General features: G+C 38.6%; 1 protein-coding gene across 1 annotated transcript; it reads left to right on the forward strand.

Moving 5' to 3' along the window:
* The first annotated feature begins 323 nt into the window (after window positions 1-323).
* htr5ab (5-hydroxytryptamine (serotonin) receptor 5A, genome duplicate b) lies at window positions 324-24,715 on the forward strand. The gene is made up of 3 exons (XM_073837507.1): window positions 324-418; window positions 8,930-10,032; window positions 23,467-24,715. The coding sequence occupies exons 2-3, from the start codon at window positions 9,325-9,327 to the stop codon at window positions 23,797-23,799; spliced, it is 1,041 nt and encodes a 346-aa protein (XP_073693608.1). The 5' UTR covers window positions 324-418; window positions 8,930-9,324; the 3' UTR covers window positions 23,800-24,715.
* The last annotated feature ends 549 nt before the right edge of the window (window positions 24,716-25,264 follow it).

Below are 25,264 nucleotides of genomic sequence, written 5' to 3' on the forward strand. Positions count from 1 at the left end.
GTTAACGTGATCTATGCGTGATCTGCCTCCATGTTACTGAAATACAACATTACGTTTAACAACTTAGGCAGGTAAAAAGTTTGAGATGCTCATGCTCTTGATCTGTTTTTTTTTACAACAGTGTACAAATTACCGATGCTTTCAGCATTTTCAGGAGTCCCTTACCTCCAACAGTTTAACGTCATAACAGACTAAATATGTGATTCTTACAGCTAGACTTCTTCACCGTAAGGTATCCACACAACACCCCTACGCCACACATTGGTTCAATCCACATGCGGTGTTGAAGCCTTGACTCAAGTATAGTGTGTTTTTAGATGAAGACGGTTTCAGGTGGGCAGAACAGTTGCGCTCGACAGTAAAAAGCGAAGCAATCCTGCACTTTTGCAGCATCTTCGTATTGCTGTTGTGATTAAGGGTGAGTATCACCAGCTTTAGTGGACATTTGCTTTGTGCAAAGTGTAAATAACGCTATGTTAAGTGTGCTGCATTGGCGACATTTACCGAGATACATGCGGACTGTACTGTTCATATCCATTTCAAAATAAGTAATGTGGGGCTGTCCTTGCAAAATGTTATTTATTATTGTCAAGATGTAGAGAAAAAAATGTGGGTACCCTTGAAGTAAAGTGTAGACGTAACGTTTTTAATGCACCACCTTTAAAGCCTTCGGGATTTAAATGTCACGATTAAAATGCAGATACCAGAAAAAAAAGAAGGAGACAGTTTCTGTCCCCAATGGATGCAGGAACATTTGATTGCGCCAGTGTAGTGAAGCCAGAAGTAAACACCCGTTATTTAACGTTGCTTCTGAATCGCTCTCGCTTTAATTTCTGAAATGTGTTGATTTGAACTTGGCAGGTTTAAAGTAGGTTGTTGCTGAAGTGGGATGTTTCACAACACTACTGAACGGGAGCTTTCAGTGGATGTTGGTGGAAGCCGCGCACATTTTCTTTGAAATCAGCGACTGATGTTTCTCATGTGAGTGACAAGTGCTCGAATCAGAGAGTTTGCACTCATGCTGGGTCATTGAGCTGCATAAAGCTCCGCTTTTGTGCACAGTATAAATATAATTTCTCACTGCCACAAAGAACATAAAATAGAAAAAGGAATTATGTCGGTATAACAATTGGTCCAACCATGTTTTTTTAATCAGAAATGTCACTAACTTAACGTAAAAGAAATAAAGAGCGAGTGATGAGATTTGATTTCTAATGATATTATGTGGCGCATTTGACGCATCTCTCGCTGAACTGTTGTCGTCCGTTCACAACAGCTCGCTTCAGAGTAAATCCATTGACTGAATTTCTCTCTCTCTTTCTTACATTCAAGTAGGTTTATTGGCTCTCTCAGTTTGTATGCCGTAACATCCTCTCATTAGAACAAGTGTAATTGGAAATTTAATATTAGCCTATCACTGTGTATTAATTGTGGACTCTTATTACCGTTCACTGTTTTAACAAACAAAACACTATCGTATTACACAGTAGTTATGTTCAATGCCTGCCATAATTACCCTCATTAAGTACTTTTGGTTTATCTAGACAGCACAGACCAATCATATACAGCATTTGCATAATTGTATAGTAAACAATTGGTCACCTTAGATAAGGTTCTATCTTACATTTTTGTCAAAATTGAGTTATTCACATATTCTTATTCTGTGACAACTTATTTACATTATTTGATGTTTCTTTTGTAAGCTATGTACATTTGGGGCCTTTTTTCACAAAACAAAAATGGTTCTATCTACAGAAGTCTATTGAATGCAAAAGCTTTAAAGCTCAATATCTTGAAAGAGCTCAGAATGCAGATAGAACCTTATAATTCTAAGGTGACAAATTCACTATAGGCAGTTTATTTTCACTACCTTGTATTGTATTGACAATACTCGATTTCTTCATCTGGTCTCATGTGTGATGCTAAAACACTTGTCCTTGTCCTACTGGTTTTGCTGATCTGCAGGCTGTTTTCTGAGTCAGACCAGCTCAAAGAATTATTTAAAACTAGCAAACTGACCAAACAAGACGACCACTAAAACCATCAAACTTTTTTAAAGCATGGATCTTGGTGTCTGTTAATGTGAATATGTATTAATTGACAGTTGTCAGTTAGGCTGTAGTGCAGAACATCATGAACAATTCGGCGCACTTGATAATATCCATTGTAACACCTTCATAAGTCAAGCTGCACTGTAAAAATGTAGTCAAAATATGCTTCATGTTGTAACACCTAAATTTACTGTTTTACGTACGTCAGATATGTTATTTAATATGACTTTTATTCAAAGTATAGCATGCACTACACTGATTGCAGAGACGACCCCCTGCAGCAGCCTGTGGTTATGTGCTGTGCTCGAGAGCACGATATTGACAGCGCAGGATTGTGATCTCTGTAACTATTCAGTTCCTGCGTCACCTTAATTGGAAATGAACCTGGTGGACCCTTAACCATTTATCTGCAACCACCCTGGGAACTGGCTCCTTGTCTTTCTAATCAGGTTGAAAAGCTAAATGTTGTTGTCAAGTAAGGTTAAAAACATTTAAGTACTTCACTCTATTTAAGTCTATGCAGGTTAATTGCTTGAGTTTATCACCCTGAGGACATTGTTAAATATTGAGCTAGAGTAACAGCAGTAAATAATCCATTGAAGTGTTCCTAGAGCACGCCTTGTGTATAAAAGAGGATTTCAAAGTATATGGGCTCCTCTACAGAATTGGTCCGAAGTCAGAGTTGGAAACGTCTTGGGGAAAAAAAAAAAAAAAATCCAAAAAAATTGTGTGTATGCAAATTGTATAATATCTAAGTTACAAATTTCTAGTAATTGTGCAGTTAATTCTTATATTGTATTTTTAGAAGGTAGAATATTTGTCCTCTCTCCAAATTTGTCACTACCGAAACACAGTAATAATTTAATTTAATTTAGAAGATTTATATTGACTTAAGATTTTGCTTATATCTACATTTTAAATATATATTTTTTACTATATTAATTTTTTTCAAAGGCAAGATCAATAACAATTACATTTTTTTTTAAATATGTCAAGTGTGATTTATGAGATTTGTTGTATTTTGAATCCAATTTTTCTTTGTAAAAGGCAAAACGTTGAACATACTGATTTTAAAGTTAAGGATTCATTAGTTTGAATATATTAATTAATTCGAATTTACGTTTTAAGACGACTTAATTTTTTATTAAATCGAGGTATCGCGATTTTTTAATAAAAATATTAGATACATTATTTATATATATATATATATATATATATATATATATATATATGTGTGTGTGTGTGTGTGTGTGTGTGTGTGTGTGTGTGTGTGTGTGTGTGTATGTGTGTGTGTGTACCTGGTATTCATCACGTTGTGGGGACCAAATGTCCCCACAAGGATAGGAATACCAGTAGATTTTGACCTTGTGGGGACATTTCTCAGGTCCCCATGAGGAAACAGGCTTATAAATCATACACAATGAGTTTTTTTTGATGAAGTAAAAGTGTGCACAATCTCCTGTGAGGGCTAGGTTTAGGTGTAGGGTAGGTGTAGGGCGATAGAAAGTACGGTTTGTACAGTATAAAAACCATTACGCCTATGGAATGTCCCCATAAAACATGTAAACCCAACATGTGTGTGTGTGTGTGTGTGTGTGTGTGTGTATGTATGTATATATATATATATATATATATGTATGTATTCTGGTGAAAAAAACAGCTAAAACCAGCCTAGGCTGGTTGGCTGGTTTTAGCTGGTCAACCAGCCTGGTTTTAGCTGGTCATAGCTAGTCGCCAGGCTGGTTTTAGAGGGGTTTTGGCCATTTTTCCAACCTGGCCAGGCTGGTCAGGCTGGTCTTAGCTGGTCAGGCTGGAAAACCACCAGCTAAAACCAGCCTGACCAGCCTGGCCAGGCTGGGAGACCAGCTAAAACCAGCTACTTCCAGCTAATACCAGCCAACCAGCCTAGGCTGGTTTTAGCTGTTTTTTTCAGCAGGAAAACAAATAACGCGTTCTGGTAAAATAACGTGAGTCACTAAGGGGACATGATTAGCTGCTTGCTAACAAGTTAGCCTGTTTCATAACAGTACATACAATTTCACTTACCACATAAAGATGACTGAGAGATGAATGAAGACAATGGCGAATTATTTGCATATCAGGGCTCTAGAGTGCGACCTAATTTCTCAATGGTGCGACTAAAAAGAATCTTAGGTCGCACCTGTGAGACCAGCAGTTCAAGTGCTAAAAAAAAAACTACTACGTGCAACTATGAAAAAATATTTAGGAGCACCATGTGTGACTGACCTGACCAGCATATTTGTATTTGCGCTGCGTGGAGCTTCAAAGGTTTCTATGTGTTTTACACGTTGACTAATGTATCTCAAGTGTAGAGAGAGTGTAAATAAGAGACTGAATGGGTAGTAGCTTCGTTTATTATAATAGAGCTTCGTGAGATTGCGAACTAAGATGAGTGACAGCTTTTAATCATTTTAAGGGAGTTTGTAAACGAGATATTGATTTATTAAAACAGTTAAATAAACAAGAAGTTATTATTAAGTGACTTACATTGTCTGACTATAACACTATTGCCTGATTTTGCCCTATTTCGTAATCAAAAGTGGTCTGAAACAATTCACAGCTGAGCCGCTGCGCATCTACATTCAAACACAGCGGTGTTTCGTTTATGAATGAACGTGCGTTTTTAAACGAATCGAGTGAAATGATTCAATTTCCCATTCATAAAGAGTCACTTGCTTTATTCTTGAATGAACCATCCGTTCGAACGAATCAAATGAATGATATGATTCAGTAATTAAATCAGTGTCTTACCACCACCTGCTGGCAGATCGTTTCAGTTTTTTTTAAATCATTTAATATTTCTGTGTTCAAAATTGTATATTTTTGTATACGATATAAGTGCAAGAGAAAAGCATGGAAATATATATTTTCCTCCCATCTCATATTTATTTGTCTTACAAACATTTACTGTGTCTGGTATGATAAGAATGGGGCCTGGTGGAAAGCGATCACTGATGCAGTTGCAATGTATATTGCAAAATATATGGTGCCCATATACAGGTCCTTTTCAAAAAATTAGCATATTGTGATAAAGTTCATTATTTTCTGTAATGTACTGATAAACATTAGACTTTCATATATTTTAGATTCATTACACACATTTGAAAGTAGTTCTAGCCTTTTATTGTTTTAATATTGATGATTTTGGCATACAGCTCATGAAAACCCAAAATTCCTATCTCAAGAAATTAGCATATTTCATCCGACCAATAAAAGAAAAGTGTTTTTAATACAAAAAAAGTCAACCTTCAAATAATTATGTTCAGTTATGCACTCAATACTTGGTCGGGAATCCTTTTGCAGAAATGACTGCTTCAATGCGGCGTGGCATGGAGGCAATCAGCCTGTGGCACTGCTGAGGTGTTATGGAGGCCCAGGATGCTTCGATAGTGGCCTTAAGCTCATCCAGAGTGTTGGGTCTTGCGTCTCTCAACTTTCTCTTCACAATATCCCACAGATTCTCTATGGGGTTCAGGTCAGAAGAGTTGGCAGGCCAATTGAGCACAGTAATACCATGGTCAGTAAACCATTTACCAGTGGTTTTGGCACTGTGAGCAGGTGCCAGGTCGTGCTGAAAAATGAAATCTTCATCTCCATAAAGCTTTTCAGCAGATGGAAGCATGAATTGCTCCAAAATCTCCTGATAGCTAGCTGCATTGACCCTGCCCTTGATAAAACACAGCATATTGTGTTTGGGGGATCGATTTAAATTGTAAATCGGATTTTTTGTGAAAAAAATCAGGGATTTTATTTTTAGGCCATATTGCCCAGCCCTACATTGAACCAAAAATTATCAGAACGTCTTAGTTGATAATTCAGTATACTTGATGATTAAACATTCCATGTTTCGGTAGTGACTGCACATTTTCGGTAGTGACAGTAATGCTTTGGTAGTGACCACATCACATTACAGAATTTTAACTTGCATACTAAAACACTACTAAAATAAAAAATGTGTTTATTTCCCCCTAAATAAAGGATTATGCGTTCCCTTTTGTTACTACCGAATGATGACATGATGACAACACCCCAAAAAACAAAGATGTCACTGCCGAAATGCAACCAAATGTTTCAGTAGAGACAATTTTAGATGCTTTTGACCTAGCTCAAAAAACTAAATGTTATGGAATAATTCCCAAAAAAGTGGTAGAAATAAGAAATTGCAGAAAAAAGATGTTTGGTAGTTCGATAGTTCCTTAAAGTTACATACTGACTTTTCAGACTTTTGAACACATTTACGTCAAAATGATGGGGCATATCCACTCACCTTGTAGCTATGAGAAAGAGGGACACAGGAATATTTCCTGATCATAAATGTAGGGGTGTAGTTAAAATCAGTCTCAGCCAGTGGACTAAAACATACACTGTTTCGGTAATGACATAAAAAATGTGGAACGTTTTTTTTTTTTTTATATATATAAAATTTCATAATTTACAAAGAAAATATAAAATAAATATTTTTTGAACTTCACTTTTTAAAAGAATCAAACAAGATACTTTTAAAAACAACAATCAATAAAAAATAAAAATAAAATTATTTCAATATCAAGTTGAAATAGGGATTAGCCACCTCCCAACTGAAAGTACCCAATAAATGATGATTTTATATATATTAAGCTTACTGATATTTTAAATGTTATTGTGTGTTTCAACGGATAACAGAAGGATCTTAGTAAACATCTAAGATTTGAATACTTAAATGTTTTTTTAAATGTGTTTTCTGGTTGTGGGACAGCAGTTTGCAACAATTCTGTAGAATGTCCCATATAGGTACACATATTCTCTAAATTCACTCAAATATAAATATTCTGTCACCATATATCATGCTCTAAGGAAGACTAAAAGTCATACAGACTCAGAACAAAATAATGGTGAGTAAATGATGACAGAATTTTCATTTTTGAGTAGACTATCCCTTTAATCTCTATTTCTGTCTCTGTCATGTGGCGTGCTGAGTAAACACAACAGAATGCTTTTTATCCTCTGAAGCTTGTATAGCAAGAAATAAACTGTTATTCCATCTCACTCTTGTGGGAATGGGTATAAATGACAGGTGTCTTTATCTCAGAGTGTGCGTCCAGTGCCCTGGTTGATTTGCTGAGGGGAAACTGTCAGGGATGATTAGTTGAACACTGTCAAGACAATATGCTGAGGGCTTTCCTTGCTACTGATTACGTGTTGAGGTGCATGTGTGTCCAATTTCATGGCTTTGGGCACAAGCTAATAAAGGAGATGGAGGCGAAGGAGAGCAGGGAAAGATTTAAAGATGATGTGAAGAGATGCAGAGAAAGAAGGAAGATGAAAGTGGACGAAATGATAGGAAGAATATTATCAAAAATAAGGGTAGGCTATTTTAGCAAGCCACTAAGACAGACATTTTTTTGATGTATATCTTAGATCTTTTCCATAAATGTCATTTTCTCCTTGGAGTGACTTCGTCATACCAGCAGAGTAAACAGAGCTCAGCAGCGCTGAGAGAAAATGAGCGGGAATCTGTAATCAGTGTTCCTCTGTGCTTGTGTGTGGTAATGAGCCTGTTGAGTGTGGACATTGTGTGTTTCCTCTCTGTTCCTCCTGACAGGACAGACTACAGACTTACTGATGAGCATGCTGGGTAATGACATGCACTATGGGCAATCAGAGGTACGTTAATCAACACGAAATATCTGTTGACACCTCCGTGTCAGCAATCCCATTTATTTTCCATTTTTAAGCTTTGTCTCTTTTCAGCCAAAAGAATGCAAGTGTGATTTTTTTGTGCTGGTTTAATTCATTTCAAACAGAGGGCAAACACACACAATCAACAGGGCAGAAAACTCAGGCCTCTCATTGTTGTCATCACTGATATGACAGCTTGTAGTATTCCCTCTGCTTTTGTGCTGCTGACAGGTTTTTGATTTTTTGATGATTCTACAACTGAGCTCTCTTGACAAGCCTGCTGGCCTTTGTACCCCTAATCAAGTTTTGAAGGCCAACAGAGGTTCAATTTTGACATGCATAAACCAGGAACTAATGAAAATCAAAGCCTTTTGGCTCTATAATAATGTCTGCTCTTTGGTACAGCTACTTTTGAGTGGAGATGGCTGTGCTTTTGGGATAAAGATGCTTCTTCTAGTGGAATAGATCTTTAGCAGCTGACATTATTGCAAGAAGGTCAATATGACGACAGGCAGTCAATTGAGGTCTCCTGTGTAATTTCAATTGCTACAAATAATTGAACCGAATCTGTTTCACAAGCACTTCACAAATTACATCTAACCCAATGGAGGATTTAAAACCTCAAGGACTCTATAGACTGAATTACAGACAAGTAAAGAATGAAAGAGCTGATTTATTATTAAGCAGAGTCAAAATAATAAAGAATGAGCTCTAAATCATTTTCCCTGTCAGGTTTCTATTGTACAGAGGACTTTGAGCGAGTAAGTCAAATAAAAAGTCTGAGCACATGTCAAGACATAACCATGAGGAACAAATGCGCAGTAGAGTGGAATGGAATAATTATTCATCAGCCCAAATGTTTCACATTATTATTCGTTCTTGCTGTTTTGTAAAATTAATACAGCACAATGGAACATCACAACAGATGAATTTGCACTTATAGCTTTCAAGGGATTGCGAAGTTAGTCAGAGCTTACAGTTTGCACTGTTCATGGCCAGAATGAGACCATTCATTCACAGTGTGCACATGCTCAGCTATGATGTACTTACAATGTCCTGTACACATGAGATATATATAGAAAAAAGAAAGAAGCCCTTTTCATAGCCTAGAGCTGTTCAGGTGGAGGTGGAGGCTGAATAAGATGGTTTTGTGGGATGAAGTATGAAATTTATTGATGCCCTTTTTTCTTGTGTTGTAGGATGGACTATGGCTTCTCACACCTTCAGATGTGTGTCCTGAGAACCTCTAAACTGCCCAAGGCTATAAACTCATGATTACCAATGTGTGCAATCATAATGTCATCTATAATCAGTATGGCAGCACTTTAAAACGCCTACCTTTTCAGTGACCAGCATACAGAACTGTGAGCTAAAGGACAATAAGCTCACAAACTGTAGTGCCAAGAACACATGACGCCTACTCAGAAAACGAACTCTTGCAAATATTTTCAAATGAATGAACCTGAAAGCATCCAACAAGAAAACCATGCCTGACCCAAAAAAACTGTAAAAAATTCCTCCACTCTGAAATTTATTTTCACCTTGTCCTCTTAATGAGAGCCAGATATCTGTTTGCATACCGTCACATGCTGCCATGACTCAACCCAACGTTACAGTTCTCTCGGCTAATATCTCTGGAGGATCTGAATCGGGTAATCTGTACCGTCCATTTTCTGTGTTCAGTGTTCTTACGCTCACTTTGCTGGCCATGCTAGTGGTGGCCACTTTTGTATGGAACCTTCTGGTTTTGGTGACCATCCTGAGGGTGCGCACCTTCCATCGTGTTCCCCACAATCTGGTTGCCTCCATGGCCATCTCTGATGTGATGGTTGCAGGACTGGTTATGCCCCTTAGCCTGGTTAGGGAGCTCTATGGTCGGCGTTGGATTCTGGGTCGGGCCCTGTGTCAGGTCTGGATCTCCTGTGATGTGCTTTGCTGCACAGCCAGTATTTGGAACGTGACTGCGATTGCACTAGATCGCTACTGGTCCATCACACGCCACCTGGAGTACACACTGAAGACACGCAAACGAATCTCCAATGTGATGATTGGCCTCACATGGCTGCTCTCCTCTGTTATCTCGCTTTCTCCACTCTTCGGTTGGGGCGAGACATACTCGGAAGATAGCCTGGCTTGTCAAGTATCCCAGGAGCCCTCTTACACAGTCTTCTCCACTTTTGGAGCCTTTTACCTGCCCCTCTGCGTGGTGCTCTTTGTCTACTGGAAGATTTACAAGGCTGCAAAGTTCCGCATTGGCTCTCGCAAGACCAACACCATCACACCCATGGCTGAGGTCATAGAGGTAAAAAAAAAAAAAATTATATAGGATTATATAAGACTGGGTATACAGTGGCAAGAATAAGGTAGTGAACCCTTTGAACATATCTAGATTTCTGCATTGATTGTTCATATAATATGTTCTGATTTTTTTATTAACTCAGTTATAGCTAAGCACAATCTGACTAAACTAATACCACACAAAAAATTGAATTTTTAACGCAAACTGATGATATTCACCGCATTAAACTACTTGGCACAAGCTGATAGGATCATGTTGCATACGCAGCCAAATATCTTGCTGCTTTACATTTAAATAGCTGGTTAGTGTTCACTACACTGTAAGGATGACAGTGAATTTAATGGTAAAAGACTGTAAAACTGCTCAATAAAAACCTGTTAAATGGTTAACGGTAAGTTGCCCTACTATATACAGTGAAAAACTGTATTGGACATTGCATATCATTTTACGGTAGTATACCGTTTTTGGAAGTGGAAAAAGAATTTAAAATTTACAGTGAATAACAGTAAACCGTTCCCTAAGTTACATTTCAAATTTGATTTGATTTAATTTTTTTTAAATAACTATGTTTCTTATTAGTTTTTTTTTATCAGATGTGTACATTAGGGATGTATGTTATATCTAATGTTGTTAAATTAATGTTTAATGCATTATTTCAGTTTCATGTGTTACCATGATGGTGTTTAGTGTTTGTTTGAATGACACTGTGCACCTTCTTTAAATGTTAGTATTTAAAAGCTGCTTGTGATGGGATTTGGTTCATCAGGTGACCTTTTCATCACCACCTGCTTTTGGTAGTTATCAATGTATTACAATGGTGCAAAACAGATTTTAGTACTTCAGTAGGTTGGTATATTAACATTATATCAGTTAATAAAATTACAGTATTTAAGTGTAAATTTAAGTTAAAACCGTAAAACCTAAAATGTTACTACCTTATTTTTTACTGTAAAATTCTGGCAACTACAGCTGCCATTTTTACCTTAAATTTTACAGATTTGTTTTTACAGTGTTGAGCCATTCGCAACGTGCTTTCAGAGTTACTCTGAAACCCTCCACCTCCCTAGCTTCACCTGTATAGATCTTCTACGGTTATTTTATATGCTATTTGTGCATTAGCAGTATATCTTAAATACTTACAGGACCATATCAGTGTATGTATTGCCAGTAACAAATTCTTGTACTTGCTTTGCAGCAGCAATAATCTACACCAACAGCAGTAGCAATTCAGTGGCATAGCAGATCTATTCCGCCAAGACCGAATACATTTACATTGTCATATCTAATACCATGCTAAAATCTCCTGGGAGTTGTTATAACGGAAATCTGTTTCAGTTCAGTATCCATGTTTCCATGTTGTCTTAATAGCAGAGCCCTCTTTAGATTATGCCATAGCATTGGAATCAGCTCAAGGTCAGGACTGAGGTATCTTCTTCTTTTTCATCCATTCTTTAGTTGGTGTAACTTGTGTAATTTGTCACTGTCTTGTTAAATCACCCAGTCTGCCTAAAAGCTTAAAATCATTAGCTGCTGTCCTGACATTCTCCTAAAATGTCTTGATACACTTTATAATTCATTGTTCATTTAATGATTGCAAAAAGTCTATACCCTAAGGCAGCAAAGCAGCATTAAACCGTGATACTCCATTCAACATGCTTTACAGTTTAGGCAAGGTTTCAGAGCTGGTGTTTGCCTCAATTGTTCACAGAACATTTTCCCAGAAGTGTTGTAAAACAAATATGCCATAATGACATCATTATTAACATGGCACAGCTGATTAAGTCTGGTTGCATCAGCAGCCAATGAGCTTGCTGCTCAACATTCAAATACTTGGCTATTGCTCACTGTAGCAGTTGCAGCACATTTCAGAAACCGTCCACCTCCCCAGCTCCACCTGTATAGATCTGCTACAGGTCATTTCATGTATAATATTTGGGGGTTATTTCATACATGTGATGTGATCTAGGAAAACCCAACACATGGTGAAATTTTACGATCCGCCATCACATGGTATTAATAAATAAATAAATACACCTAGTAGTTTACACAGGACTGGTGGGGAATGTGCACTGATACACCTTTATTAAATAAGCTATGTGGTTTATTTTGATAGGTTAACTGTGTTTGTGGTGTTCAGAGAAAGCACCTCTGCAGTCATTACTGCTTGCTGCAATAAATCACTATATATATGCACTAAAAAAGTCCATTTTGGCAAGATATTTTCAGTGATGATAGACAAGATGTTATAGAATAATAATTTAATGAAAAGCTAAGTTTGACCAAAAATTGACATTCTACCTATTTTACGAATTTCCTGAAAAAGTCCCAGCGCGACATGCAACAGGTTTTCCCAGATCGCATCACATATGTTAATTGTGCAGAAGCAGCATTTCTTTCACGCAAGTCTTGGAACTTGCTCTGTTGCAGCAGCCTAGCAGATCTATTCCACCAAAACCAAACAAGTAAACATTGTCACATATACTCATTACCGTGGGAAGTAGGGGTGCTGAGGGTGCTGCAGCACCCCCTGGCTTGGAGCAAAAGAAAAATGGGGGTGCGGTGTTAAAAATACATAAATGTAAAATTTGTAACAAAAAATAACAAACTAATTTCATTAATTCGGATATTCTTTAAAATTCATTGGAAAAAAAACAAAAAAAAAACAGAATGACAAACAACAATTGTCGCGTGACATCACCGCATCCATCATTGAAGATTAAAAATACACCAGCAAACATGCCACAAATGCATTTCTGATTTTTTCGCGAAGCCCAACCAAAATAAAAATAGACCGAGCCTTGAGCTGGCGGATTAGTCGAATAAGGAAGCAGGCCTGGAGCTTATGACTGTGTAAGTTATTTCAAATCTTTATCTTATAAACTTTTAAGTTTGCAAACTCACTTTTATATTAACATTTGTTGCCATGACTTCATTTGTCCCCTGTAAAGCGTCTGTACACAAATTATAAATGAACAAGCATGTCTACACAGCTATATAAAAAAAAAAAAACGACAAACAGCAAGAGAGTAAGCCGCAAATATATCGCATTCTCAAACCTTTTCGTGGATCAAAACTACTGCTTAAGTTGATTTAATATGCATAAAACATTAAACTTGAAGGAAAAAACTAATATACTGATTTGGTGTAAAATAAAAATAAAGTCTTTGTATTTTCCCCTTTGTGGCTCGATCATTATTATTAATAATATGAATTAATATGAATTGTTAATAAAATTTGTAACGCAAATAAAATGGATTTCCACTTTTAAAAACTTATTTGTGGTTCATTATTATTAAAACATCATTCACAAAGTAGTACAATGGAAAATTCGCTATTATCAAACATCTAACTCTTAACAAAAAGAAGACAAAGTTTAGCAATAGTTCTCGTCAGCGGCTCAGAGCTGCTTGGAAACGCGCGGCGCTCCCTCAGATCTGTAGCGTCCCATGTTCAGCTGAAATAAATGTATTTTATTTATGCCTTATAGAACTGACTACAGGACCAAGCCTGTGTATTGCACACTTATGGCCTTTCAATGATCACATAATGTCTTGAGTAAAATGCAAAAGAGTACAACTGATTGTGTGTTATACCACATTTTATCAGCAATTAATGCAGAAATTCAGATATTGTTAAAGGGTGCTCTAATATATTCTTGCCACTGTGTGTGTGTTTATATATAAATAGCACAGGTATGTTTGTAGCAATAGCCATTGGGTCAAAATTATTGATTTTTCTTTTATGCCAAAAATCATGAAGATATCAAGTAAAGATCATGTTCCATGAAGATATTTTGTAGATTTCCTACTGTAAATATATCAAAGCTTAATTTTTGATTAGTAAAATGCTTTGCTAACTTCATTTGGACAACTTTAAAGGTGATTTTATCAATAATAAGTTTTTTTGCACCCTCCAGATTCTAGATTTTCAAACAGTTGTATCTCAGCCAAATATCTCCTATCCTAACAAACCATACATCAGTGGAAAGTTTATTTATTCAGCCTTCAGATTATGTATAAATCTCAATTTTTAAGAAATTTACCCTTATGACTGGTTTTGTGGTCCAGGGTCACATTTCAGGGGCATTTCCTCTGAAGAGGCAAGGAAGGCTAGCCTGACAAGCCAGACCCACATAAATGTAGGGTCTGGGCACTCTCCATAGACAGGGCTCAACCGGAGGGGTGGGATAAACGGTTGTCTTTCAAACTCCCTCTCCACGCAACAGGATAGCGCTACAACCAATCAGAGCAACGAAGAAGGTGACGTAGTCACTGCGACGAAGATTTTTAACGAAAACCGGTGCAGTCTGTCAACCAAAAAATGGACATAGATTTGCACCAGACCTTTAAAAGTAAACAAAAACATGCACAGACAAATCCAAATTACACCCTGCGACTCGTGACGGTATGTCCTAAGACACGAAACGATCGGTTTTTGCAAGAAACTGAACAGTATTTATATCATTTTTTACCTTTGATACACAGCCACGTCCATCTGTCATGAGCACGAGTTTAGCATCCGACTCGTTACATGTGAACGCGCTCTGCCGTAGTATACGCAAACGCCGTAAGGGGAAACCGGTGAAAAGTCCCGGATGAGTTTGCGCAAGCAAACGTAATCTTTTATCTTTAAATTGGTTTGAACAATCAGGATACGCGCAAGTAATTACCATTTTGAATAGCCACTATACCCACAATCTCTGTGCACTGTGTAAACAATGAGTGTTGTATACAAGCGACAGATCGCTTCCGGCGTTTGCGTATACTACGCCAGAGCGCGTTCACATGTAACGAGCTGGATGCTAAACTCGTGCTCAGGACAGATGGACGTGGCTGTGTATCAAAGGTAAAAAATGATATAAATACTGTTCAGTTTTTCACGCGTAATTCACGGAACCAGAGAATGTCTGACGGAACTTATGGTCGCAGGTCAGTCGTCATCATGTTAAGCCTGCCCACCGACTTGTGATTGGCCCGGTACATCTTGGATTTTTTGAAATCTTAAGTGAACTGAGAGTAACTAGACTGCCCTTGGAAGCAAATGTAATTTGCTGCCGCTAGGGGCGCGTCTAGATTCTAGGCTAAAGGAGGGCAGTGTCTCTTGAAAATATTGTGAAAATATTGGATGAGAAAAAATTGGTAGTACAAAATTAAAACAAAATATAGCATTTAAAGTGTATAAATCACTTGTTTTTTTAAAGAAACATTGTCCAGCAGCAATATCAGCAGCTAAGCTTAAAGCGGGAGGCATCTCTCTCACCTCCTCTGACACCATTGAGTTTTAACAGACTCCCTAAAGCATGTGGTGAGTTTTGTGGATGAATGGGTTGTGATTGGTTCATGCAATAAATACCGGCTCTTGTGTTCATACATGATTAGCGTTCGTGAATCAGTGAATAATGGTGTTAATAGGAAGAGTAATTTAAAAACGTACATAAACAACCCACACATTTAGCTGTCATTTGGACAGTTTACACAGGATTGTCAATCAAACCCTACTGTGTGAACAAGCCATTGAAAGTTAGTGAGGTGCCAAAGAAAACAAAAATAAAGAAGCCTAAAAGACAGAGAAAGTAGAAATGTTTGGGTGCAGAGATGAAGATCAAACGTAGCAGAGCTATTTTCTCAGAAGGTAGGCTCAACCCACAGGAGCTGACACCTGCCCCACATTGACACACAGCTCCCGCCCAGCACAGTGAGAAAAAAGGGTATAATTAGAAACAGCTTTTCACTGCTTCCTCACACAGAACAATCATTTGTAAATATGCATTTCTGATTATGTTCATGTTCTAGTTTTAACAAGCTCTACAATCAATTTTCAACATATAATTAAATTGCACTGATTAATTTCACATCAGATGACCATGTAATTTCAAACAATTTCTTCATTAGAACAGCATCCTATTATTAAATACTCCACATATACACTATAGATTAATCACAGTGAAAATCAAGACTGGATGGATGTTCTGTGTCCACCCTCTTTCCTCATGGGGAAATTTTAAACCATCTTAAATCAATTAAAGCCTAATTCCATTTATTTGATTCTTCCTCTGACTCTCATTTCAGTTCTATCCTCTTCCTTTCTTCTCTGCATGTCTCACCTTTTTATGTCTTTTCTTTTGTCTGCATTGCTAAATTTATCTACCCTATATGTCAATCACAGAGATGGTATTTGATAGTAAGAAAGGCAAAATCCTTGACAATGCAAGATATATTCTAGTTGCTACCTGATCTCATGACAAAAACGTATCTGTGGGAACTTTTTTGCAAGACGCAAAATACATTCCAATAAGTACAAATCGGTTTACAACAGAAATGAACACTCGAGGCGGTAAAACAGCGAGCACTTGTAACCGTTTTTGTACACAGTTATGATTCGCTTTCCAGATGTAACAAGCTTGCTTGGTAGCTCAGCCGGCACAGAATTTGACTTAGGATGCGGAATCCTTGGGTACGAATCTCGTGAAAATTATTATGAAAGAGTTGAAAGATTAGAGTTCAAAAAACAAGCTACAACAGCATGCTTAGGATTGCGTTTTTACATCACATTCACTTTTGTTCATACTATCGGGTAGGTTTAAGTGTAGTGCAGATGGTACATTATTTTAAAACGTCACAGAGCATTAGAATTATAGCGCCACTCAACAGACATTTTAAGTCAAAACTAACATCACATAAAACTTTTCATATGTACGTTTACATTTATCTTACAAGCAGTAACATTTCACATCAAATGTCACGAAACGTACATGGCAGTATGTATATTGCGTCTTGCAAAAAAGGTTTCAAGTTTCAGCTATGTTTTTGTCATGAGATCAGGTCGCCATTTTTTAAACATATTTATACCAGTACATACTTTATCAAATGTTTAGTTTTTGTTTTTTTTAAGTTTGAGTCTCTTATGCTTACCAAGGCTCACCTTGCTAAATAAAAGTATTCATTTATAATAATAAAAAAGTACAACAGAACACCTACAAAAGCAGTTCATATGCATTGAACATTCTCTACATTTATTCAATGTAGTGAATTTGATGAGAGAACAGTCACTCCCAAAAAAATAGTACATATAATATTTTTAATACAGTTTGCATGCGCATCTTTAGGTTTTATCCAATTGTTCTGTAATGAATTTTTTCCTCAACTCTTCCACCATCTATTTTATGTCTTCTACCTTTTGTATGTGCGCAAACATACTCGCTCTCCCTCTTTTCATCTGTGTTTTTTACACAAAATACTTAGGTCCATTATTCTCACTAACGTACACTGATCCAAAAAATCAATTAATTGGCTGGTTGCCTCCTTTATCTGTCGAAACGCACAAACAAACACACATATACACAGTAATTGTGCTTTGTTCTGCCACAGTACTCTGTGCATTCAACTACAGCCTTTCAAACAAAAAGCTACTAAAGCAAATTTAAATACTCATTGTAAAAACACAAGATGCAATACACAAACAGTCTTCATATACTGTAGTGTAGGATTTTATGTTAAAAAATATATATAAAACGGTCCTCTAATTTGATTAGATAAGCTGCGTTTTAAAGGCATTAATAGTTCATATAACAGCACTGGGATTTTCAGTGTTTATAACACTCTGCTTGTCTGTTTGTCCCATTCTAGACTAGAGTGGGTGAACATTATGGAAACGGAGTAGATTGGTGTGAGTTTAACACGCTGTCATTCTGTGTGTTGCTTGGCAACACCTAAAGCTTGATGCTTCTTTTGAAACTTTTTTTTGGCTCATATAAATGTGTGATATTGCTTAATTATACATGTTGGTGATTTGCCAACATAGAAAATCATCTAGGATATTACTAAAGGCAATTTTCCAAAAGGGTGGCCGTGGGGCAGTTGAGCCAAATGCTTTGGGCAAGTTGTGATTCAAACAACTTGCTTCTTAGCTGGTCATAGTGAACTTTGTGAGCAAATACAGAAAATATAAATCTGTCTTTATTTAGAAACTTCACACCTCTGCTTTCAAGGGAAATGATGTGAGATTTGTCACATAACAACATGTGTTGCAGAAGCTATGTCAGCAGACAGTTTAATTGTTCAGGACAAACAGCTAAAAAAAAAAAAAAAAAAACACCGCTGTGAAACATTCAGGGTGTCACGATTCAGGCAGGAACACACGAACAACGACGTAATAAAAGTAAGAGTATTTAATAAATCCAATGGAAAACAGGCAGACACAGGAACACGGAGTGGTAACTTAAAGACCGACAGAATGCAGGGGAAAACACACACCTTAAATAGACAGACTGATTACAAACATCCAGGTGACAACAATGAGGGAGAAACCAAAACACTCAGAACTGCGGGGGAAAATGGGAGAAACCAACATGAAAGTCCAGGGGTGTGACATTACCTCCCCCTCCCGGAAGGCGTGTCCTCGCGCCGACAAACGGGAAATAGCAAACAGTCTTAGGAGGGGGTTTCGGCGGAGGACGGACTCCCGGGAGGAGGGCAAGAGATGGAGTCCAGAATGGTGACGGAACAGTCCATGGAGGTGATGACGGAGGGAGGAGCCAAGGAGGTGACAGGAGGGGGCTGGAGCAGGAGGAGCCAGGTGAGACCCAGAACACAGCCATGATGGAATGCCACGGTGGAGCCGATGGAGGGAGGAGCCATGGTGGAGGAGAGGCTGACCACTCCATGGGGCCGACCGACGGAGGCGGAGCAGGTGGTGGTGGAGCCCGAGGCGGAGACGGAAAGCCGATGATCTTGGGCGACACCGCGGATCCGGAGGGCCAAGGCGGAACCCAAGGCTCTGGCGACGAAGGCGGAGATGGAGATCCGGAGGTCCGCAGCGGAGCCGGAGCGACAGAGGGCCGAGGATGTGCCCGCGGGAGGGAAGAGATCCACAGAGCCGGTGGGACGGAGCGACGAGGCACAGCCGGAGGAGTAGAGTCCAGAGGCGAAGGTGGGGCGACGACTGACCAGGGCGGAGCCGGAGGGACGATGGAGCCCGGTGGAGCTGGTGGACCGACGGGAGACGAGGGAGCAGAGAGACGGGGTGGAGCCGCAGGGTTGGAGGGCTGAGGCGGAGTCCAGGACTCAGAGGCTGAAGGCCATGACGCCGATGGAAGCTGGCTGACCTGCGGCAAGCCCACTGCACAGCTGGTGGGCTGGGGGTGAGCAAGGGGACAGACAGAAGACAGCGGGGATTCAGGACGGCTGGACGGAACCAGCGGAGATTCAGGCATAGACAGAAGAGGGAGGGTAGGTGGGAAATCCAGGCAGACAGGCATTTCCGTGACAAAGTCTATTAAGTCCCCAGAGTTGTGCTCATGCTCACCCCCAGTGGTGGTGCAGTGGGCAGGGCTCTCTACCGCCCTCTCTTGCTCCACGAAGCACTCCACCGTCGCAGATGTAGTGGCCGGCTCTCGCACCTGGTTGAAAGTTATGACCCCGTCGGCGCTCCATACTGCTGTCGCTCCGGGCTCAGGCTTCCCGTCTACGATGGGCTCAGGCTCGTAATCCGCGGGTCGGGGTGGCTGGCTGGGCTCTGGGTCTGGAGTGACACTGACGAGGTTCTCCTGGGAACGGGTGGGAAACGAGGGTTTGTTTCTCGCCAGTGTCCACTCCACAAACGCGGCGAAGTCCGCTCGAGGGCCGTCCTCGGACGACGACGATCTGCATGACGCGTTGAGACTTGCGTCCTAGAACGCACAGAGCGCGTCGTCCGGATAGCTGGTGGTTTGAGCTACGAGTTGAAACATTAACGTGTATCCCTCGAGCGGTAATTCCCCTGCTTCAGCCGTAGCAGGATGAACTCTGGACGTAGAAAGGAATCCATGGGGAAACACAACGGAAACAAAAAGGACTGGAAAAAAACGAACGGGAAACAAAATGTAGGTGAACACGCAAAACAACTGTATCGGTCGGTCTTTCTGTCACGATCCAGGAAGGAACACACGAACAACGACGTAATAAAAGTAAGAGTATTTAATAAATCCAATGGAAAACAGGCAGACACAGGAACACAGAGTGGTAACATTAAAGACCGACAGAATGCAGGGGAAAACACACACATTAAATAGACAGACTGATTACAAACATCCAGGTGACAACAATGAGGGAGAAACCAAAACACTCAGAACTGCGGGGGGAAATGGGAGAAACCAACATGAAAGTCCAGGGGTGTGACACAGGGAGTATTAATAAGTATTAAGAATTACGGGATGTAAACTTTTGAACGGGGTCATATGTAAATGTCTTGAATGTGAAATATCTTATTCAGGTCCGTACTAAATGAACAATAACATGTATTTTGTATGATCCCTCTTATTTTGGTAAAATTATGAACATTTTGCAGGTTCTGAAAGGGGAGTGTAAAGACCTCAACTGTATGTGGAATAGTGTCAGATTGTTTTTCTCCTTACTGTATGGAGAGGCTTCATGAGCAGATGTAAACTGCATTAACTCTATGGTAACTATGCGATTGCAGTAGAAGAAAACAGTGTCTTCTAGACACAGTGAACTCTGTTTTAAATGTGGGCCAAAGCAGGTAGTATTCCAGAATTATGTGTAACGTTCTACTTTCACACCATGCCATAATTACCAGATTTTCTACATGACAGAACGTGACATTCACATCCTTGAAAATATGTGTTTCTATGGCAACACTATCAATGCCTAAATCTGGGTTTCTCAACTCTGGCCTTTGAGTTCCAATTTCCTGCAGAGTTTAGCACCAACCCAAATTAAACTCACCTGAACAAGTTAATCAAGATCTTCAGGATCACTAGAAAGTTACAGGTAGGTGAGTTTGATCTCTGCAAGAATGTGGTCTTTGAGGACCAGAGTTAAGAACCCTTGTTCTAGATGAATCTGCAGTGGTCACATGGTACAAGTCAGAGCTCTCAGAAAAATCCCAGTTTACAAGTTGTAATTACAAGTTCTACGAGGCATAAATGATTTTTACAAGTTGAATTCTCACAATTATGGTTATTACGATAAGGCTTGAACCAGTGGTGTGCAGTGGTGTTCTAAAATGAGGAGGCAAGGTTTTTTTTTTTTTTTTTTTAATCAAATGTAAATTCATATTCCAGTCACATTTTCTGTGTTAAATAAACATTATAGTACTAGAAAAAAAATCTAGTTTATATTTTTACATTAACAATGTAATCGATATTCTGTTTATTAAAGCCAAGTATGAATCTCATCAAGTTAGAGTTTTTTAAGCATTTTACATAAATTCCAAAAAAAAAAAAAAAACACATCAAAGCTCTGTAAATATTGGTCACAGACACAGAGATTTACTTTAAATTTCACCAAGCTGATTACTCACTAAAAACTCCCACAGATCATGTTTTCATGAAATTTTAAGAATTATTTTGACGTAACAAAGTGTTTATATCTAAGTGTGTGAGTTGTTTACTTACTTTTTAAAATTAGTCTTCCCATTAATGCCATTATATTGCTTGTTCAGACTGATTCGTGAATGCAGAATGCACAAACACAAGAGGCGGGATTTATCGCATGAACCAATCACAGCTGATCATAACCATTAATATTAAGATGGAGGCATTATCTCCTCTCACGTGACTTTCCCCCATTCATCCTAAAATTACCCCCCACCAAACTCACTGCATGCTTTAAACGCTTTTAAATCTCAATGGGCTCAGGGGAGACGAGAGAGCCGTGGACTCCTGCTGTAACTTTACCTGCTGGTGTCACTCTTGGACAATGTTTCTTTCAGCGTAGAAAAAGTGTGATGTCTAGACAGATATCTATCAGGAATTTTGTACTGTCTGTTCTACTACAAAGTTATACTGCTTCAAAATTATTTTGAATAAATTTTGAATTATTTTATATGAATTTAACACTTCTTCTATGAATCTCTGCATAGTTGATCCAAACCTGTCTGACATAGAACTGATCACAAGCTGGGTTTCCATCTAAAGTTGTGAATTTAACTTATGCATAAAATATTACATAAAACATTTGCGAATAAGCACCTTTTCTATCCAGTGAGTCAAAGAGAACAAAATCATCACTCCCTGCTAATCTGTCACTATATATCAAGAAAAGTAGGAAAGGCCACTGAATATAATAATTTTCATATATAAAAAATTACTTGCGTCTCAGAGGGAGCAGGCAAAACACAATACATTTTATGAATTATATGGATTTTTTTCTAAATTTGGTGTTTGTATCACTCGTTTCTGATGGGATACTTCAAAATGTGCATAAAAAGGGTGGTGGAAACAACTACAGACTCCATTTTGACAAAATGTGTAGTTGCTACATTCTGCACACCAAGCAGCCTAAACACCTAACGCCTAAACACAAGTGGATAGGGTTGATATAGGTTGTAGGAAAGCCAAAAAGTTTGCAGCTATCAGGCAATGATGAACTATTTAAAGGGTTAGTTCTCCAAAAAATGAAAATGAGCCCATTATTTACTCACCCTCAAGGCATCTTATGTGTATATGAATTTCCGACGAATGCAATCGGAGTTATATTAAAAATAGTTGTGGCTCCTCCAAGCTTTATAATGAAAATGAGTGGGTGTTTCTCTTTAACAGTCCAAAACAAGTCCAGTAAAGTTCATCCATCCATAATAAAAAGTGCCTCACACAACTCGGGGTGAATAAAGGCCTCCTGTAGCGAATTGATTTGTTTTGTAAGAAAAATATCCATATTTAAAACGTAATAATCACTTTTCTCTAGATTGCACTAACAGTTGTACGCGGAATATGACGTTGTATGGCCATATGACGTAGGATGTTGGCGTTGCACATGCACTGCTCAGAAGTGACGATCGTGGATGCACAGCGGAGAGAGCAAAACAAAACGGTCACAAATTAGAAGTATAAAATGAGAATTTGTGAAAAATCTCGGAGGATTTCGATATAAGCCAAGAGGAGACTGGTTTTCCTTTGCTAAATTAAGGAAACTTTGCTTCCCAAAACAAACGTTGGTATTCACGAGACTCACAGGTGCATGCGCAACATATATGTCCTACGTCATCTACCAAGAAAGGCTTCTGTGTACAACTGTTAAGCTAGATTAAAGTGATTATTACGTTTTAAATATGGATATTTTTCTTACAAACGCATCGATTCACTACAGGAGGCCTTTTTTCGCCACCCGAGCTGATGTTTGTGCTTTATTGGACTTCTTTTGGACTGTTGAACAGAAACACCCACCCACTGCCATTATAAAGCTTGGAGGGGCCAGAACAATTTTTAATATAACTCTGATTGCATTCGTCAAAAAGTAGGAAGTCCTATACACCTAGGATGCCTTGAGGGTGAGAAAATAATGGCTGAATTTTCATTTTTGAGTGAACTAACTCTTTAAGCTTTAAAGTTGAAAAATAATCTCTTTTATGAGCAAATTCTCGAGTTTATTTTCAAATAGTTGTGTACTTCATTTAACACTACCAATATATTTCTTCATCATCCTGTTTGTTTACTGCCAGGTTAAGGAGGCTGAACGACAGCCCCAGATGGCCTTCACAGTTCGTCACGCTACTGTATCGTTCCAGACGGATGGCGAGACGTGGCGAGAACAGAAAGAGAGGAGAGCTGCTCTGATGGTGGGCATCCTGATTGGTGTGTTTGTTCTCTGTTGGATTCCCTTTTTCCTTGCTGAGCTCATCATTCCACTCTGTTCGTGCGACATCCCTCCTGTCTGGAAAAGTGTCTTCCTCTGGCTGGGTTACTCAAACTCCTTCTTTAACCCACTCATTTACACAGCCTTTAACAAGAACTACAACAATGCGTTCAGAAACCTGTTTTCCAGACAGCGATGAGGAATAAAAAGAGGAAGGATTAGATTGAAAACATTTGGGTTTTATGAGTAGAAAGTGAGAAGAACATCAAAAGAATCTGTCTTCGAAGTTCAGAAACAGAAGATACAAAAGCAATGCACTCACTGTAATCGTTGTGGAAAGGGGATTTCCAAAACGCATCAAAAACCTGCAGGTGTAGTGTTCAGATTTTCACCTGCTGGTGATAATATCTGTCTGTGTATGGCTGCTGCTCCCAACAAGTTGGGCACTATCTGTTAAATCATCAGTGCTGAGATAATTCAAGTCTGCTGAACCATTCAAGTGTTCCCTTTTGCAAAACTGAACCACTCATTCGGACACTGAGCAAACTGTAGCTCTCGTCATCATTTCTGTGAACTCTTGAGAGAGAAACCATAGTTGTTTTCCACTGTTCTGAAAGATGTGAAACATCAGAGCCATTTTTCTTCTAACTGTCAATGAAGACACAAAGTAGGCATATGTACACATTATGAAAATCTGGCCTAATTCATATCCTTTCATTCCTTAAAAAATGACCTGGATAAGGAGCAATTTATATTTCCAACACATTTCCTTTCATTAAATTCATTTTTCTGTATGAAGAAAGTTGATGAGCAAAAAATGAACAAAGACGAGACGTGATTTCAGGTAGGTGTAATAAAGTGAAATGGAAATTTTGAAGAAAATAGTTGTTATAAATGACCTCATAAATGCCTTTGTTTCCTAGCAGCACATCTCAGCATTTATGTACATTACCATCAATGGATTCAGCTTTCCTCTTTGTAAGCTACCATTGTAGCAGCGCAAACTGGAATATGGACATTACATGGAAGGAAATGTAAACATGCCTGCAATTCCTTTGTGATGGGAGCTGTGCTGCAGTTATTAAATAAAAGAATTGATCTAGAATTCAAGGTTATTGAAGATGCAGAATAATTGCTTTGTTCATTGGTTATCAATAATTGGAGGATCAATAAATAAGGCAGTGTGAGAAGTTCAATGTCTCTTAAGAGTTCTTTGTCTTTATAAATGATGGTGAAGACGTTCTGATTTTGTGTTGCAATGCAGAGGCTTGTCCACACATGTCCAGAGCTGAATAAAAATGGCTGCTTCGATTAGCAAAAATACCTTTCTAATGCTAAACTGAATACAATGGTCAGTGACAGCTTTTTTATGCCCTCAGCAGTTATCACAATGCTTCCAGAGCATGTGCAGAGAATCACAATAAGTATGAGAGCACTGATCTCACCCCATCTCTTTGAAATACTGTCCGTGTATCAAGGCTGTCCATCAATTTGTCAGTTCATCCATTATCCATATACTCAGCTTTAGGGCAGCACAAAATTTCACTTTACATGTGTGTCTATGAGAATAAAATAATGTCTAGTAGTTCTCAAGCTTTCCAAAGGTTGCATAAGGAGAGTCAGATACTGAGAGATGAAAAAGGAAATGGAAAGCAAAGAGTGGG

The sequence above is a fragment of the Garra rufa genome, chromosome 3, assembly GCF_049309525.1.
Source record: "Garra rufa chromosome 3, GarRuf1.0, whole genome shotgun sequence".
Lineage (NCBI taxonomy): Eukaryota > Metazoa > Chordata > Actinopteri > Cypriniformes > Cyprinidae > Garra > Garra rufa.

What these genes read in the sequence shown, in the direction of transcription:
- htr5ab (XM_073837507.1), top strand. Translation starts at nt 9,325, where the DNA reads ATGACTCAACCCAACGTTACAGTTCTCTCGGCTAATATCTCTGGAGGA. An exon ending in CCATGGCTGAGGTCATAGAG is followed by an intron (nt 10,033 to 23,466) that starts GTAAAAAAAAAA and finishes GTTTACTGCCAG; the next exon opens with GTTAAGGAGGCTGAACGACA.